Source organism: Suricata suricatta, chromosome 12, assembly GCF_006229205.1.
Source record: "Suricata suricatta isolate VVHF042 chromosome 12, meerkat_22Aug2017_6uvM2_HiC, whole genome shotgun sequence".
Classification (NCBI taxonomy): domain Eukaryota; kingdom Metazoa; phylum Chordata; class Mammalia; order Carnivora; family Herpestidae; genus Suricata; species Suricata suricatta.
In genome coordinates, this window is record NC_043711.1 from 158,422 (window position 1) to 176,562 (window position 18,141).

Sequence of the window (18,141 nt, forward strand, 5' to 3'; positions counted from 1 at the left end):
GTGAGCCAGGGAAGGGCTCCGTTAGCGGAGCGAGTTTAGAAGAGGGGGTGGGGGCTAGCAAAGGGGGAAGACTCGGAGCAAGGCGGTGGGGAGGCTGGAGGGGCGTGTTAAGGACCCTAAGGCAAGGGCGGGGGGCGGGGGTCCGCGGCCGGGGGTGGGAGCAGGACTGAGAGCTCGGTCTGCCCACAGGTGGGCCCCTGGAGGTGGAGCCCCCAGACCCGGTGGTGGCGGTGTCCCTGGGCGGGTCGCGGCAGCTCACCTGCCGGCTGGCCTGCCCCGGCCACCAGGCCCCCTCGGTGCAGTGGCGGGGCCTGGACACCAGCCTGGGCGCAGTGAGGTCAGATGCAGGCAGCAGCGTCCTTTCCATGCACAATGCCTCCCTGTCTGCGGCAGGCACCCGCGTGTGCGTGGGCTCCTGCGGGAACCTGACCTTCCAGCGGACCGTGCAGGTCCTGGTGTTCGGTGAGCTCCCCCGACCCACGCGGCTCCGGCACATTCCTGCCAGCCAGCAGCCCTGCCTCGCTCTGTCCTGATACCACCTTTTCCTGGGAGCCTTCCCAGATTGCCCAGCCACGCCCCTCCAAAGACTGCATCAGCTCAGCCTGGGTCACTCATAAATCCCTTCCCTCCTCTCTTCACCCTCACCCCCGTCCCCTCACCTGACTCCTGCCCTTTCTGCTCTGGCCCCTCTTCAGCATCTTACCTTCTAGATGCACAAGCTGTGGCCTCTGGGTCTTCCCCTGACCCTATGCACCAGCACCCCCCTACTCATCCCTTGGCCCCACCCTCAAGTCCCCTCCTCAGAGCCCAGTACTGGCCCTGTTGGCTATGCCCACCTGGCTCCAACCCTCTGTCCGCAGCATTCCCAGCCCAGCTGACGGCCTCCCCAGTAGCCCTGGTGGCCAAGCAGGACCGGGAGGTAGCCTGCACAGCCCACAATGTCACACCCATCAGCCCCGAAGCCCTCTCCTTGTCCCTGCTCCTGGGGGGCCGAGAACTGGAGGGGGTGCAGGCCCTGGGCCGCGATGTGGAGGAGGAGCCTCAGCAAGGTGAGGACCCGCTGTTCCGAGTGACAGAGCGCTGGCTGCTGCCTGGCCTGGGCACCCCCGCCCCGCCCGCCCTCCACTGCCAAGCAACCATGAAGCTGCCTGGCCTGGAGCTGAGCCACCAGCACCCCATTCCAGGTGAGCCTGCACTCAGTGTCCCCAGGAGTAGGTGAAGTCACGCCAACCCAGTGCGACCCAGGGGCTCTTCTGGAATCCTGGCCCCTCCCCTCCCCTGCTGTGTCCCTGTGTGGACCAGTCACAACCCCCACAGCAGGTGGGGGTATCGAATACCAGAGTGATGCTCCTTAGTCATTTATTCAGTCATTTAACAGATTTCCTGAGCACCTACCCTGTGTCAGACCGCCCCCCCCCACCCATTCCTGTCCAGCTTTGCCCACAGTCCTCCAGGGCTCCCACCTCCCTCGGGGCCAAAAACCCATATCCTCTCTGCATTCATGGCCCTGAATGACCTGCTGTCACCTCCTCCCTCTTCCCCCATCACACCTCTCCAGCCACAGGAGCCTCCCAGCTGCTCCTCCAACGGGCCAGGCATGGTCCCTGCCTCAGGCCCTTTACCCATGCTGCCTCTCCACTGGGAATGCTCTTCCCCCAGCTCTGTCCATTGCTCCATCACTCACTTTCCTCAGTTTGCTTTCCTAGTGAGGCTTTTCCTGACCTGTCTAAAGGGTCAAAGCACCATTATTTCCCTTACATATTATGTATGTGTACACACACATATGCACACACACGGGCCATGTGACTTATTGTATATTCTTTGGCATTTTTTTATCAATGTTTGGCATCCTGTATTTTCTCTATTTTTTTTCCCATTGTCTGTCTCCTCTATTATTGGCTTCACTGAGCTAGGAATAAGTTTTATTCACGGCTATGTCCCCAGTGGCTAAAACAGTGCCCAACACATAGTAGGTATTCAACAGATACATTCCAAATGAATGGATGGATGGACGGATGGACAGATGAAATCACAATGCCTGGCACATAGTAGGTACACAGTAAATACTTGCTGAATGAATGAACAAATGAAAACATTTAACTTGGGGCTAAGAATACAGCAGGTGCTCAGTTCATATTAGACATTATGAATCTAACAAACGTGTCTAATATGGGCCAGGCCCTACCCACATCATGAAGCCCCTGGCAGCCTCTCACTAAAAAGCACCAATCCCTTCTCCAACGGGACACCCTGAAACTCACGTTCCTGCGCTTGAGGTCATTGGGGTGGGGCTAAGAGCAAGGGAGCTCCCAGGGGAATCGGTTGGAAGGGGTGGGGCGCTGGGAGGGGGTGGCAGGAGGGCACACAGAGAGGCCACTGGATTTGAGATATTTTCTGGTAAGATGTACAAACCCCTCCTTGGGGCTCGGCCCCCCCAGCACGAGGAACAGAGCAGAAAGCTCCAGCACCCCTTCACTTTGTCGGGGACCGCTGCCCTCTGTCCACCTGCCAGTCCTACAATTCATAATACCCAGTGCTCCCCAAGCCCAGCCTCTGATCACTCTCCATGGCACCCCAAAGAGGGGTGGCTCTCACCCCCTTTACCGCTGAAGAAATTGAGGTGCAGAGGTTCAGAAGCTCACTCAGAGTGGGGAGGGAACCAAGACAGACCCTGGCCCCACTCCTACCCACTGGGATACCCCTCGATTTGCCCAAGTGGCCCAAGATGGGGCTTCAACAGCTCTGGTCAAACCCTGTGGTCTAAATGGAAAGGCAGGCAGGAGAGGGGACCTGGAGCAGGAGAAAAAACAACCCACCTGTTTTCCAGTTCTGCGTTGGCTGACCTCCCTGGAGCCCCCTGTAAGGACCTCCCTGGAGCCCCCTGTAAGGACCTCCCCGGAGCCCCCTGTAAGGACCTCCCCGGAGGCCGCCCCAGAGCTGAGCTCCACCCACAGCCCCAGGAGTCCTGAGAGCAGCTCCAGCGGGCCCTGTCGACTTGAGATACACCAGGCACCAGCACCAGGGGGTCTGGAACTACTGTGCGAGGCAGCCTGTGGCCCTGGTCTGTCAGTGAGCTGGACCCAGGCCCCCGGGGGGCTCGAAGCCTACGAGAGGCGGGAGGCTGGGGCCCTGGCTTGGCTGAGAGTGCTGTCGGCCAGGTGCAACCCTGAAGGCTGGTTTCGGTGTCGCCTGGACCCAGGGGGCCAGATGGCCAGCCTCTACCTGGTCCCTGAAATCTGTGAGTTCTGGGGGCTAGGGTGGGGGCTTGGGGGCACCTCAGAGGGAGAGAAGTCTTGTATCAAGACCTCAGACAAAGAATGGTCCTGCCCAGCTTCAGTTTCCCAAGCTGTCCCGTGGGCGTCCCCCACACTTACCTGGCAGTGCAAGGACTATAAATTTAAGGGACTGTGTCGATTTCACAGCACTCTGCAAACTCTATAAACTTTATAGCCCATAACAGCTTATGGAATAGAATACAGCCACTTAGGTCATTTCCAATTTTATCGTAGCCACATTCAGAAGTATAAATGAGACGTCTTACATTCCTTTTTTTTTTTCCCCAAACTAAGCCCTCAAAACCTGGTGTGAATTTCATACTGAGACACTTTCCATTCAGACTCGCCATATTTCAAACACTGGCGTGGTGGGCGGCCACCTCACTGGACAGCCCATTTCCAACGACAAGGTCCTATTTCAAAAGATTCTCTCCAAAGTCCTTTGGATAGTCCAGTAGCTTTTGTGCATTTCAAAAGACATTCTAAACCGTGAAGTCCTTTGTAAAGTTTCAGGGAACTCAGTAAATGTGGAGGTCCCAGCAGATTCTCCTAAGCTTCTCCCCCAAACCCACAAAGAGGGGTTCAGAGCTCCTGTCCCTTCCTTCTCTAGGTCCGCCGGCAACATCCGCAGCCCTGTGGACAGGCGGCGTGGTGCTGGGGCTGCTCTTCCTGGCCTTCCTTACCCGTCGACTGTGGAAACGCTGCAGGCCTGCTGGCTGACCACCAAACCCCAGCAGGTTGCTCTGGGCCCCTGCCCCACACAGACTGAGTTGAGGACTGGCAGTGCCCCCTCCTGAAGTGGCCTTCCACTCAGTTGCAGCCAGAGGACATTTGCAGGGTTCTGGATCCACATGGTTGAGAGCTGACCATGACCTGCTCTCCCTGATGGTCAGCATCTGAGTCTCCCCTCAGTGGGACCCCTGGGGACCCACCCCGCAATGGTCCAGAGCTGGGGAATAAAGAGCATGTGGTCTGACCTCGGTGCTTTCTGTGGTATTACCAGGATGCGGGGATCTCCAACACAGCTCCGACTACCCTCTACACTGGGCAGCTCCCCTGAGAGGTGGGGATGGACAGGCACCCCACCCCCACTTGGCCAGGGTTGGGGGAAAGGGAGCAACAGGGAGCGTGGGTTCTGCCCAGGTGGGAGAACACAACTGTTTGTGTCTCCCCCTGGATGTGGGAACACTGAAACTTGAGAGTAACTAGGAGACCTCAAAACAAGTGGGGACAAATATGGGGGGAGCAGGGGCGGAGTGTGAGCAGAGACACAGAAGCGGCTTGCTAAAGAAAATTTTCTCTCTCCTGGGGTGGCTTGGGGGCTAAGTCGGTGGGGTGGGGGTGGGGGAAAGGCGAGGGAGAGGCTGGAAATGAGATCAGCAGGTGTAAGGCTGCAGATGCTGAGGATTCCGCCTGTGGGCACTGCGAAGCTACGGGAGAGGTCAGAGCTTCAGGGGCTGTGGTGTGAGCCCTCTGGTGGTGAGGAAAGGTAACACCATGGGACGGGGAAATGGGAGCCTTGGTTGCTCCTCTCTTTCAGCAAGCCCTGGGAACTCAGAGCAGACGCCCCAGCTCATCCTGGTCGGTGGCCGGCGGGGGAGAGGGCACCTCTCCCCACCGGGTAAGCTAGAAACTCAGACGGAGACTGGACTAGGGTGAAGGCCAGGCTGAGCACAAAGGCTCAGCGGAAAATCAGAAGACGGGGCTGGGGCGGCGCCCAGTCCTGGAGTTGGAGCAATCCCTGCACACGCTCAGCCAGGCTTCGCTGATAACCAAGGAAACCGGTTGCCAGGGGACCATTCTAATGAAGGACTCGCCCACTATCAAGATGGCAAGCAATCCGGCTTCAGGCCGGAAACTATGCTCTTCCTAGAGAGCCATTTTGGAGTCTGGTAAAATTCAGGTTTCGGACCTAAGCCTGGAAAGCTATCCAACACACGTGAAAAGGAACCCAGAGGGAGAGTGCCAATTAAAACCTAGGGGGGTAAGCAGACCGCTCCAGTTATTTGCCAGAGTCTTCCAGCAGGATCCCGGCGTCCTCTGCCCTTAACCAAGATGGCCGTCCCGAAGCGCCCGCGCACTGTGGAATACGGCGGCGCTTCCGGTCCCGCTGCCCTCCGCGAAGATGGCGGCAGTGGAGAAGCGGCGGCCGGCCGTGGCTCCGGCGGCCAATTTCACCGACAGCGGCCGGCCGGCGGGGCCCCGGGCAGCAGCCACGGCCGAGAGCGAGGAGGACTTCCTGCGGCAGGTCGGCGTGACGGAGATGCTGCGCGCGGCTCTGCTGAAAGTGCTGGAGGCGCGGCCCGAGGAGCCGATCGCCTTCCTGGCGCACTACTTCGAGAACATGGGCCTGCGCTCGCCTGCAAACGGCGGCGCCGGGGAGCCGCCGGGCCAGCTCCTGCTGCAGCAGCAGCGCCTGGGCCGCGCGCTGTGGCACCTTCGCCTGGCTCATCACTCCCAGAGGTGCGGGGCGGGGCCGGGCCGGGGCCGCTGCGGGCCTGGAGCCCCAGCTGGCTGCCCGCAGGCGTGCTGGGCACTGCGGTCTGCACGCCTCCCGGCGGGGGGTGGGCCAAGGCGGCGCGGGTGGGGGTGGCAGGTGGCCGGCGCCTGTAGTTCTCGCCGGCCTCGTGTGTTGTGATGCCTTTCTGCAGGTGCCGAGTTTCCCCTTGCAGTCCACGCCACTTTTAAAAATCACGGAGCCCAGAGAGGACTTCACCCAAACTCACGGAGCGAGACCTCCCAGCCAGGTCCTTCCAAGCTAGGTTTTTCCTAGATGCGTTGTTACTAGCGTCGTTGCATCCCTATCCATTAGGCCAGAAACTGGATAGTTATAGAGCTGGGCGGTGGAGTTACCCAAGGCTCCTACCCTCGGAAGCAGCTGCTAGGGGGCAGGAGAGGTGTCCAGAAAAAGGCTTGCTTTCGGCACAGGGAAAGGTGCTGCAGGCACGAAGCCCGCGGGTGCACTGGCCTGGAGGCTGTAGAGCTGCAGTTTGGGACCCACAGGCTACGTAGGCTCCTGGTGGCTGAGGCATGGTAGGGTGGAGGGGATGCTGTCTGCACCGGTACACAGGCCCCGCCCTCCAACAGTTCAGAGCCTTGGAAGGCGATTGAGGAACATGGGTTGAATGAATGGTCCACATCAGGTGGATTGAGGAGAAGCTTTCTGACATGCACCGCCCACCAGATGAGGTCATGACTGGATGTGGGTGCCTGGGTCTTGGCTGAGGGGAGAGAGGTCCCTAGAAGCAGAGCCTGAGGCAAGCATCCATGTGTGGGTAATTCTATAAGGGAGTGCTTCCAGAAGAACCCAGGAAAGGAGCGGAAGCCATGCAAGGGAGTGTGTAAGCCTGATCACCAGGGGGTCCCCACGTGTTTCAAGCACCTGTCCACCTTTGGGCAGCCTCCCAAGAGAGTCACGGGTACAGGCTGTCAGGACAGCACAGAGAAGCTGGGAAGGGTCCCAGGTGTGGGAAGAGGTGGGGGGATGGGCATCTGAGAAGAGCATATGTGTGCTCTGAACGTGTGCAGGGGCTAGGGTGGGAAGGGCGTCCCAGGCAGCCCACGGGGCCGCCCACTGAGATGGGAGGTCATTGGTTTGAGGAAAGTGTGCAGGGCTGCCTGGGGACTCTTAAGTCAGGCGCTGGGAGAACCTTGCAGCTGGAGAATCAGGCGGGTCTGCACCTGGGACAGGAGGGCGTCAGCTGAGAGGGTGCGAAGGCCTCAGGAAAGCGGAGAAAAGCCCAGGCCCCGACCCTGAGGAGCCCCAGCCTCAGAGAGCCCGCAGAAAAGCATGATCAGGCCACCAGACACGAAGGTGGGAAGTAGAAGAGAGTGGCATCCCGGGACATCTTCCAGAGAGGAACCGTCAGTGGCAGGGCCACCATGTCCAGTTCTTCAGGTCAAGCACTGCATGAGCCATACGCCTACTCACAGAGGAGGATATTTATATGAAGGCTTTTTGCAGAGCCGTTTCCTAATTCGCACATAGGCACTTTGTGGACTGGTGGCGGTCCTGTGTCCAGTGGCCCGTAGCTGAGGGCTGCAAAGTGTCTGTTGGATTTAGGGCCAGGAGGCCTCTATTCCTTTCCTGTGCCTGCTGTAAAAAATTACCACAAACTTGATGGCTTCAAACAACAGACATCTGGGGTACTTGGCTGACTCAGTCAGTAGAGCACGCGACTCTTGATCTCAGGGTTGTAAGTTCAATTCCCCTGCTGGGTGTAAGAGGTTACTTAAAAATAAAATCTTAAAAAAAACCCCAAAAAACTACACACAGAAAGCTGTTCTCTCACTGTGCTGGAGGCTGAAATTCTGAGATCAAGGTGTCGGTGTTCCAGGGCCGTGCTCCCTCTGGAGGCTCCAGGGGAGGGTCCTTCCAGGGTCTCCGGGCGTCCCTCATCCCTCCAGTGTCAGCCTCCCTCCTCTTCTGTGTCTCTGGCCTCTTCTGTCTCTTCTCTGGACACTTGGGTTTAGAGCTACCTCAGCTCCACGTCCTAAATCAGTTACCTCTGCAAAGACTGTATTTCCGAATAAGGCCACTCAGGGGTTCGGGATAGATGTGCATTTTGGGAGGACTCTGTGCACGGCAGTGCCGGAGTGTTGGGAGCCGTTGGCTGGAGGCAATTTGGAGCAGCAGGGGCACTGAGGGTTCAGCAAACAAGAGCATGTCTTCCGCTGGCACCGGGGCTCACCTGGGCTCCCCAGACATGGAGCCAGCAGCTAACGCAGAAGCCAGTGCAGTCAGGAGCCCCTGAACCTTGCCTGATGGGCGAAAAGCAGAAGCCAGGCCAGGCCCTTCCCAGTGCAGAAGCCAGGGGTGCCCTGTGAAGCAGGGCAGCTCCACCCCCAGGCGGAGGGGCTGACGGGGTGGGTGGGGCTGTCATCGGCATGAAAGGTTTGGGAAGAAGTCCTCCAAAATCCCCTCGTCCTCTGTCTTCCAAAACCAGAAGTGCTGGCCCTCTGGACTGGCAGTGGTGGCAGTGGTTTCCAATCGGCCACCCCTCTGCCAGCCTCAAGTCCCCAGGAGCACAAGACAACCTTTATGAGACCTGCTGAGGGCCGCCTGGGCACTAAGGGGCAGGGGCAGAGTCAGGTCTGGCCAGTGGGGCCCCTGGGGCCCGCACAATACCGCCAGTAGCAACAGCATGCGTGCCGTCTCCTACGGGCCCCCAGGACCTGGGAGAATGCTCAGAAGGCACCTCTGAGCCCGGATTCCTGAGCTCACTCTGAGCACGGCCATCTGGGGGGCTGGGTACTGTCTCTGGCCTCCACCCACCCAGCGGTAACAATCAGAGTGTCCCCCCAAGGTCACCAAGAGTCACCTAGGGACAGAATCACCCCCATTGAGAACTCCTGGTATAAAGTGAAATGTTTTTGTGTCTTGTTCTGGAGATATTCTACATGACATACACGTATTTTTAAAACAAACACTCACTCTTTAGTGTGACGTGGACGGAACCCTCAGTCTGTGGCCAGGCCGTGTGACTCCACCTGCGGCGTGGGGGAGGGGCTGCTGTGAGGCTAGTGTCCTAGAGGTTGGGTGTCTCCTTCCTCAGCACCCTGCCCGAAACTGTAATTACCTCCTAGGGTGTCTTTCTGTCCACAAGGCCAGGAGTGTAAGACAGAGGCACTGGGCAGCCAGGGCACAGCTCATGCTGAGTGCAGGACAGGCCCTCCCACGTGTGGGGCACTGTTTTAAGTACTTGCCAAGAATTCCATCCTGCCATCCTCGCAAGAGCCCCGCAGTGCAGGGGTTAGGACCCTCGTTCTCCAGACCCCAGGGTGGAGGCCCAGGAGCCCAGTGAACATGGGAGCAGACACGCTCCTGGGGTTTTTCCTGCCAGGCTGTTGCCATCTCGAAGGAGGAGTGAATTTGCTCAAGAGAATTGGAGTCTTCCAATTGGTGTCAGTCAGGAGAAGCCGTGTCAACGCGGCAGTAACAAACAGCTCTGACTCGGAGGACTGCTCCTCACACCTCCGGGGCTGTGCTCACAGACTCTTGCTCAGTCTCTGCAAAGCGCGGTGGCGGCGGCAGCAGCGGCGAGCGGACCATGGGGACACCTGGCCTCAAGAGCAGATGTGCATGGCTCCGCTCGCATGTCAGTGGTGGAGACTCCTCACTTCGGTGGTGGGGGTGGGGGGCAGCGCCCTGCGCGTCAGAGGGTGTGGTTGCTGCGTGGAGAGGGCACACAGTGACCCTGGAGATGCCGTGGGCCGGGGCACCAAGGTGCAAGCATGTGAGCCTTCAGGGGCCCCTGAGCCACTGCCAAGTTCCCAACCCACAGACTGAGGCCATAAGCATTTGCTGCCGTTTCAGGCTGCTGGGCTCGGGGGAGTTTGTTACGCAGTGATAGCTCGCTGCTGTGGGCACTAGTGAGCTCCGCGTTCGGTCACAGTGGACCTCCCACGCCTTTTCTCCTCCCAGTGGACGGAGTTAATGTTTCAAGGCCTTGAAACTCCTTCAGGAACCCCTAGGGGCTCAGTCGGGTAAGCAGCCAAGTCTTGATTTCAGTTCATTTCGGCTCATGATCTCACATTTCGTGAGTCGGAGCCCCACACAGGGCTCTGTGCGCACATCACGGAGCCTGTTTCGGATTCTCTGTTTCCCTCTCTCTGCTCCTTCCCCACTTTTGTGCTTTCTCTCACTCTCTCTCAAAAATGAGACCAAAAAAAAAAGGCTCCTGCAAAGGGCTGGTTTGAGGCATCAGCCAGCTAATGTGGGTGAGTTGTGATAAAGGAGTGAGCACCGACAGACGGCATCCACGGCGCTTCCCAGGGGTGGTCTCCCTGACCACCGTTCCAGCACCTTGTGAGGCCCCACGAATGAGAAGAGAAAGGGGTTTGTAGCCAGACAGAATCCCGGCTGGAAGAGAGGCCCTCCCACCCCTGCCCAGGCTACTGTTCTGTAGCCTCTGGGCCTCAGTTTCCTCCTCTGGAATGGGGCTGGGATCCACAGAGCCCACTGGGTCAGCACATCCGTCCACAAGCCCCACACTGGGCAGCCGTGGTGGCCAGCAATGTACTGAGCACCTGCTGCATACGCACCAGCATTTGCTGGGGTCCACTGCTTCCTGGCCCATAGAAAGGTGAGACTTCGTGCCCGGGTCACACAGGAGGTGAGTGGAGCCACTGTGCACCTTCCCTCGCCATAGGGCGGAGCTCCCAGAGAGGATGAGTGTGCACCTCAGGGCTAGCCGGCCCCCTTCTCTCTGGAATCCTTGGCCTGACTGTGACCTAGCACTGAGCCTCAGTACCTATCAGTCATGGTGGAAATGCTAACAGACTACCAGCCACGGAGCACTGGGCCACAGGCCAGGCACTAGGCTGCCAATCCAGTGAGGGAGTGAGACACGGGGTTAACCAGCCACCCAGGTTCCCCATGAACCCACTCTGTGCTCCCCGATCAGCTCGTGAAGCCCCAAGCACAGCCAGGATGTGCAGGAGAGCCGGGGCCGTGTCCCCCTCACGCCGACAGCAGGGCCAGCCCCTCTTGGACCGGTGGTTTTGTGCATCAGTCCCTGTTGCAGCCATTCAGCTCTGCCTTTGCAGCAACCACAAGAAGCATGTCAATGGATGCCTGAGGCCACATGCCAATAAAACTTTATTTACAAAATAGGTGGGGGGGGCAGATTTGACCCACAGGTGCAGTTTGCCTACTTTGGGCCCGTGGGGCTGTGACAGAATGGAATAAGCTAACCCATATGAAACACTAGGCTCGCAATTGGCCAAGAGGGACCACCCCATAAGTGTAAGTGTGATTGTTGGGAGGGCCCTGTGGGACAATGCCCATTGGGTGACTCAGCAGACATTTATAGTGCACCTGCTGTGTGCCAGGCAGTGCTCTAGGCACTAGGGCTCCTGGGCTGACATTCCGAAAGACATGACACTCCATTAGGACATCTTATGTGGAGTTGGATGATGGTAACTGCCATGAAGAAAAGTGGAGGAGGCAGGGGATGTCCCCACAGAAAAGGTGACATTTTAGTTAAAAAAGGAGCTAGAGGAGCCGTGGGGAGACCTGGGGGAAGGGCACTCCAGGCAAAGCACATAGTCTGTGCAAAGACCCTGGGGCTCTACCAGGCCTGGTTTGTTGGAGGAAGATCAGTGGGAACAGGAGATTGGGGCTGGCAGGTGGGGGAGGGGTCCAAGGGCGGTGCCGGGCTCTGCTCAGCTGGCCCAACACTCCTGTCCTGCAGGACGGCCTTCAACAACAATGTTGGCGTGGCCTACGAGTGCCTGAGCGCCAGTGGGCGCAAGAAGAAGCCGGGGCTGGACGGGCGCACCTACAGCGAGCTGCTCAAACGCATCTGCCGGGATGGGGAGGCGCCCGAGGAGGTTGTGGCGCCTCTGCTGCACAAGATCCAGTGCCGGGACCACGAGGCCGTGCCGCTGGGCGTCTTCCGCGCTGGCATGCTCACCTGCTTCGTGCTCCTGGAGTTTGTGGCGCGGGCCGGCGCCCTCTACCAGCTGCTGGAGGACCCCGCCCTGGCTGTGGCTGACCGCCGCGTGGGCCAGGCCGTGCTGGACACCCTGGAGGGGGCCCTGCGGGCCAGCGACGAGGCTGCTGCGCCGGCCTGCTTCCTGGAGGCTGGCTCGCGCCTGGGCCCTGACAGCCTGGCGCTGGCCATGGACCGTGCCTTGGTGGCTCGGCGGCCCAGCTCCCCCATGACCCGGGAGGAGTTCCTGGAGAAGGCTGCCGCCCTCTTCATAGCCAAGGTCAAGCCAGTGGGCTGAGCAACCACACACCTTCCGTGCCCCCTCCACCCAGGCAGCTGGAGGTGTGGCCACCTGCTGCTGGGCAGAGTGCAGGTCTGGGACCAGAACTGGGGTGCCCCTGCATGCAGGGGGAGTGTGGGGAGCCTTCCTCACACCTGCCTTACAACCTGGAATCACGCCCCAGCCCCTTCAGAGGGGAAGCCAAGGGTCCCAGGGAGTGGGTACCCCCTTCCCCCACCCCCACAAAGGCACCTCTCCTGGGCAGTAATAAAGTCTGTGCTCAAGACTGACCTGGTGTGTGCACTCCCCTACCTCACCTCCACGTCTGCTGAAACGCTTCTCCATCTGAGCCTCAGCTGCTCAGTGGGGTGCCCTGGACCCACAACCCTGAGACCCAGGAGGCCCTGCTGTCCACAGGTTCCCCCCCCCCCCCCCCCCCCCACACACAAGTTCCTCCCTGGCCACAGGTTCCCCAGCTGTCAAAGAAACAGTTCAGCTGAGCAGGTAATCGTGACAGTGACGATGGGGACAGCAGACATGTGTGAGCCCTGCAAGGTCTCACGTGCCTTCCACAGAACGGCACTACCCAGATTTCAGCAGATGGGGAAATCGAGGCCCAGAGAAGTGAAGCGACACCCTATCTACCAGCAAGGCACATACTACAGACCCACCACCTGTGTCCCTTACCATCAGTCCACCTGGAGCCTGCACACACCTGAGGTTCATCCGGTCATTGCTCACCATGCACTTGCCAGTACCCCTGCCCCCGCCGGGGGCTTGTTTCCTTGAATCCCAGGGAATTCCTCTGGGAGCAGGAGGGGGGAGTCCAGGGTCACATTAGCCTAGACTAGTCTCTGGCCAGTGACTTCACTCTCACGGCCTCAGCCTCCAACTCCGATAAATGGGACCCAGGACAGCCCCTGTTCTGATTGAGGGAGACCCCGTGGGAACTGAGCTCAAACTGTTTACAGGCTAACAGCCTGGACTACCTTGTCTCCCCGTTTCCCATACCTCCCCCTGCACAGGCCAGGCGAGCAGTGAACCAGTGAGCTGTGGCCGCTGAGTACGTGGTTTCCAAAACCAACCACAGCACCATGTCTGTGCCCACACACTCTTCCAGAATGTCCAAACTCCCCCCTCGAAAGGCGGATCAAGAGGTGAAATCTGCGTTCGCTCTTGTTGAATTTGAGTGGCTTTTGTAACACTACAGGATCTGCATGCCTAGGTCACAAAAGGTGGCTCCCCACGCCCCCCACGCTCCTCAGGGCTCACCGATTCATTCGGGCAGCCGTGAGTGCGGGAGAGCAGGCAGCTGGGAGCACCAAGAGCAGATGCACGAACGAGACCGATTGTTTTCAGCCACAAAGTCTTAGGGCCATTTATTGTGCAGCAACGGGCAGTTGGTGGGTTGAAGCGAAGCAAGCTCTGTCATGTGCCCACACCCAGGAAATGCTCCAGAAGTTTGCAGTCTAACCAGCAACGGGGCCAGGAGGCAGCAGGGGACAAAACATGGGTGAGGTCCCTTCCCACACGCAGCCTGCAGGCAGGTGGGCCACCTGCAAAACCATCCTGGAAGCCAAGGCAGGGACGCAGGGTGGCAGCTCCCAAGGGGCTTGGGCTCAGCTCTCGGGTCACCCCCTCCTGGCATCCGAAGCCGACGGGGACGGTGTGTCCTGGGTATCCCTTCCCTGCTGCCATGGTTCACAGCTGCCTCTCTACAGGGGGGCCACACTCCTTCTGGGGCAGGCACTGCTAATGAGTGACAACCAGGGGGTACAAAGCCCAGCCCCAGTGCCTCAGGTGGTGCCAATCCTGGGGCAGCCTGTGTCCCAGAGCCCCCAGAATAGACTGAGGCCAACTCCAGCCAGGACCACTTGCTTGCCCCATCCAGCCTTGCCCATGGCCTCCCTAGGTCACCATCAGGCACACTCTTGGGTCCAGAAGTCCCATTGTTATGACCCTGCTTGACCTCTGCCAGCCGCCAGAGCCCAGGGACACTGACACAACCTTTCTACCCGGCTTTGACCTCACAGCAGTGTGAACCATGGGACACTACAAACCTCCCCCTTTGCCTGCTCTCTAAATGCTCCCTCCCTGCCCCTGCCCCTGCCCTGCCTCCTCCTCTTACCTCAGCTTTGGGGGTGGGGGGTGGATGGCGTCCCAGCTCTGTCCAGGGCCTCTCCTCACCTGGAATCTCGCCAGCCCACAGCATCGACTACGCCCTGGACGCTAGGATCCTCAAATGTGTGGCTTGGCCCCTTGCCTTGCTCTGCTCCAGCCTTCGAGAGCCAACCACCTACTTATGAAATCTGGAGACATCCCAAGGACACCGTAGGCCTGCCGTATCCAGGACAGCCTCTTAGCTGACCTCCCAAAGCTGGAGCTCCCCTGGAGTTTGCAGCCTCTGTGGAAGCCCCCTGTCCACCCAGGTCTGGAGGAATGGCTGGATGCCTCCTCGCCCTCTAAAGGCCCTTTTCTGGAACAGCAGGTGACTCCTGGATGGCCAATGAGATGCAGCCCTGGAACTGTTTTCTGAGACAGCTGAGCGGGGAGGACCTGGCCTGAGGTCTGGAGCCATTACATCACAAGTCCTGTGAACAAAGTCAGCACTCAGGAAAGCCGACCCAGGAGACTCCCCAGCTTCTTGTCTTGCCTCTGTCCCCTCACTCTGTCTCAGGTACACCAGTCTCGGGCTGGTGCAACTTGTCCCCACCTCAGGGCCTGTGTATGTGCTGGCCCCTGTCTCTGTAACACTGTTGCTCCAGACCCACATGGCTCACTTCCTCCCTCCATTCTGGTCTCTGCTTAAATCCCACCTCCTGAGGGACACCTCCCCTGACCACTCTCCAAACTAACCCTCCAATACCACGTCTGTTGCTAATGCCTCACCATGTTGTATTTTCCTCCTAGCAATTACTGCTACCAAAAATCGCTATTTATTTACCAGTTTGTTTATGGCCTCTCTCTCTACATCGCCAAAGGTTGGAGGCTTTGCTAGTTCTGTTCACTGTATCCCCAGCACCTAGATCTGTGCATGGAAGTCATGAGTCCATGAATCAATTTTCCAGTAGCAGAATATGAAGCTCAGAGAGCTAAGTGTATTCAATTCCTATGCCTGTTGAAACAAATCACCACAAATTTAGTGGCTTAAAGTTACACACATGTTCTCTGACAGCTCTGGGCTCAGCAGTCCTAAGACCCGGGCTTGGGCAGGGCTGGTTCACCCAGGGGCCTAAGGGAGCCCTGTCTCCCCTCTTTCCCAGCTTCCAGAGGTGCCTGTCCTTGACCTGCAGCCCCTCCTCTATCCTCACGGCCAGCAGCTCTCTCTGACTTTGACCCTTTGGGAGTGGGTTCGATTACACAGGGCCCACTCCCCAGTATTACCCAAAATAACCTCCCCATCTCAAGATTCTTCTTCTTCTTCTTTTTTAATGTAAGCTTTATACACAATGGACTCGAACTCATGACCCTGAGATCAAGACCTGCACGTTCCAGCCAGGTGCCCCCTTCCCATCTCAAGGTTCTTAATCTCATCTGCAAAGCCCCTTTTGTCCTGTGAGGTGGCATAGTCACAGGCTCTGGGGTTAGGATGTGAATGGCTATGCGGAGGGTATTATTCCCTCCCACAGTAAGTAACCGGTCCCATGGCACAGCCAGGAAAAGGCAGAGCTGACCTTGAAGCCAGTTCTCTGGGATCCAGCGTACACTGGCCTTAAGCCTCTGTCTTAGGACTCCATTTCCCTCTGCCCTTGAGGAGCCACATTCTCCCCTGCGCATCCTTTTGCTTCACTCCTACAGCCCCTGCCTCCTGAGATCATGCCTACCTTCTCAACCAGCATAATTGCAGCAAACTGCTATTGTGCACCTCTTCATAATATATTCAAGGCCCATGCTAAGAGCTTTTCAAATATTATCTCATGTAACTCACTTTACAGATAGAGAAACTGAGAACTGGCTTAGCATCTGAGGGCCATGTCCAAGGTCATGGCAGCTCTGAGCCTTGAATGCAGGGCTCTTCTGTGGCATGTGACAGGGGGCCCATGTCAAACTGGCCTCATAAGAATGAATGTCATTTATCTCTGGCCCCTCTGGAGCTTTCAGAGGTCAGCACGGCTGCATCCAGGAGCACGCCCTGGGGCCATCAACATCCTGGAGTGCCGCCTTTGTTCGTAGGGCTTGTGGTGATGAGCCAGCCCCCCCTAACTCCAGACCAGATCCCCACTGGGCCACTCCAGCCTGGTGTTCTCAGAAAAAGTCCCAGAGCTACATCTCATTAGATGGTTGAGCTCCAGGCTGTTCCTGTTTTTTAGTATCTGTGCTGCTGAAGCGAACACACTCCAGGCTGTTCCCGAACCACCTGCTGCAGGCAGGGGCCTGGAATGCTCTGATTGGGTGAACCCATCCCTACATCCAGGGTTTGGGGCTCAGTCCAATTTGAACCTTACAGACTAAGAATGGGAAGCCCGTAGGGAAAATTGAGGTGCTGTGGACACCCCAGATGATCAGCACTCCAGGATATTTCAGGGCCCAAGGAACAGGCTTTCCTGGGGGATGAGGCCCCATGTGGCACCTGCTGGAGCAGCCATAAACTCAATACCTCCCTTTACACCTCCAGAACCACCCCACCCACCCAATACTTTGTGGGGGTGTGAGGATGACACAGGAGCTCTTGGGAAGCCTCTCTGGAAGAAACATGATCAGTTCTAATGACTATTTATCCACAAGCTCCAACGCTGACACTGCTGCTGTAGGCAGAGAATGAGCGTTGGAGCACACTTGGCAAAGGGTACACATTCCTTTTACAGATGAAGGGCCCACTCCACATCCCTCCAGGGAGGGCAAAGGTTCTGAGACCTGAAGCCCAGAGCCCCCTTTATGGATGAGAAAGTCGAAGACCCAGGAACAGGTCAGCCATTTGAAGCTGTGGATCTGCCCAGGGTTCCTTCTCAGAGTCCTCTGACCCTCTGCCCTGTGGAAACTTTACTTTGCTCCCAGACAGGTTTCCCTGCCTGTCCTCAGCTGGGGGACAGCCAGGGGCCAGGTGTTGGGGCACCTGGAAGAGGGAGTCACCTGGGCCAAGCCAAGGTGTGGCAGCTATTGGCTGCCCCTGACACCTGCCAGCAAGGCTACAGGAACAGCCCAGGGAGGCAGCCCGCCACTGGTGCCACACCCACTCTCATAGGGAGCCGTCGCCTTGAGGATGTGGAGGATGTTGGCCTGGGGGCCACGTCCAACTCTCATGCCCAAGTGTCCCGGCAAGAGTTGTGTGTGTCTAGAGCTCCGATCAGCCAGTTCTTTTTTTTTTTTTTTTAAGGAAATTTATTCCCTTCTTCCAAATGTTTTCCTATCCATTGTATTTTTTTGTTTTATTTATTATTGAGACAGAGAGAAACAAAGCATGAGTGGGGGAGGAGCAGTGAGAGAGCTCAGCCGTAGGCGGGAGGAAGAGCAAGCTGGGGTGGAAGGTCATAGAAGATTCAGGCACAACTAGGGCTGGGGGCCTGGGGCGGGACTGGAGAGGCGGGTCGGACAGGACAGGTGCTGAATCAACACTGCCGAAGGAAAGCTGAAAGCGGGGGTGCACTGATCTCGCCAGCTTCTCTGAGAAGCCCCATCTTGCCCATCTCTGGATTCCAGTTCGTTCGACCGAATAGAGCAGGGTGGTTACGCCTCACCTCGGCCTCGAGAAACTGAGGCATCGCCCATCGAATAACCGCATCGGAAGGCCCTAGGCACCGCCTAACCACCATCCTCCCGCCTCCCCCCAGCCGGCCGGTCCGCCCTTTCCGCTCGCTCAGAACCTCCCCAGAGGGGAAATCCGACTGCATTCGTCCCTCCTGGGCCAAAGGACCCCGCCCCGGCCCCGCTCCCTAATTCCCCGCCCTCGGCCCCACCCTGTACTGGGACGTCATAAAAAAGACCCCAAAAGGCCAGTGGCCCGTGTCGGGGCAACGCAGCCCAGCCCTGCCCGCCTCGCAGCGCACAGGGATCCGAGGTGCTCGTCCGAGCGACGGGCGGTGGCGGCCTCCGGGGGATCGGAAGCGCCTAGGCGCCTGCGCGCTCGGCCCCCTCCCTCCCGGAGGTCGCGCCTGCGCGCTCGGCGGGCCGGGGGTGGTGACTCCACTTCCCGGCGTGCCCCGCGGGCGGGCGC

At 58.4% G+C, this 18,141-nt stretch overlaps 2 protein-coding genes across 2 annotated transcripts in view; both read left to right on the forward strand.

Moving 5' to 3' along the window:
- The window catches only part of MADCAM1 (mucosal vascular addressin cell adhesion molecule 1), a 7,916-nt gene extending 3,664 nt beyond the window's left edge, over window positions 1–4,252 (forward strand). The window contains exons 2-5 of the mRNA XM_029916331.1: window positions 190–462; window positions 861–1,184; window positions 2,828–3,238; window positions 3,886–4,252. Of these exons, the coding sequence (XP_029772191.1) occupies window positions 190–462; window positions 861–1,184; window positions 2,828–3,238; window positions 3,886–3,995 (1,118 nt within the window). The 3' untranslated portion in view covers window positions 3,996–4,252. The remainder of the gene's footprint in view (window positions 1–189; window positions 463–860; window positions 1,185–2,827; window positions 3,239–3,885) is intronic.
- A 1,112-nt stretch (window positions 4,253–5,364) lies between these two features.
- Window positions 5,365–12,280, forward strand: TPGS1 (tubulin polyglutamylase complex subunit 1). The gene is made up of 2 exons (XM_029917605.1): window positions 5,365–5,738; window positions 11,471–12,280. The coding sequence occupies exons 1-2, from the start codon at window positions 5,401–5,403 to the stop codon at window positions 12,006–12,008; spliced, it is 876 nt and encodes a 291-aa protein (XP_029773465.1). The 5' UTR covers window positions 5,365–5,400; the 3' UTR covers window positions 12,009–12,280.
- The last annotated feature ends 5,861 nt before the right edge of the window (window positions 12,281–18,141 follow it).

Excerpts from the sequence above, each read along its gene's own strand:
- TPGS1 (XM_029917605.1), top strand. The coding sequence starts at position 5,401 with ATGGCGGCAGTGGAGAAGCGGCGGCCGGCCGTGGCTCCGGCGGCCAAT. Across the intron at positions 5,739-11,470 it reads CTGGCTCATCACTCCCAGAG|GACGGCCTTCAACAACAATG; the intron begins GTGCGGGGCGGG and ends CCTGTCCTGCAG.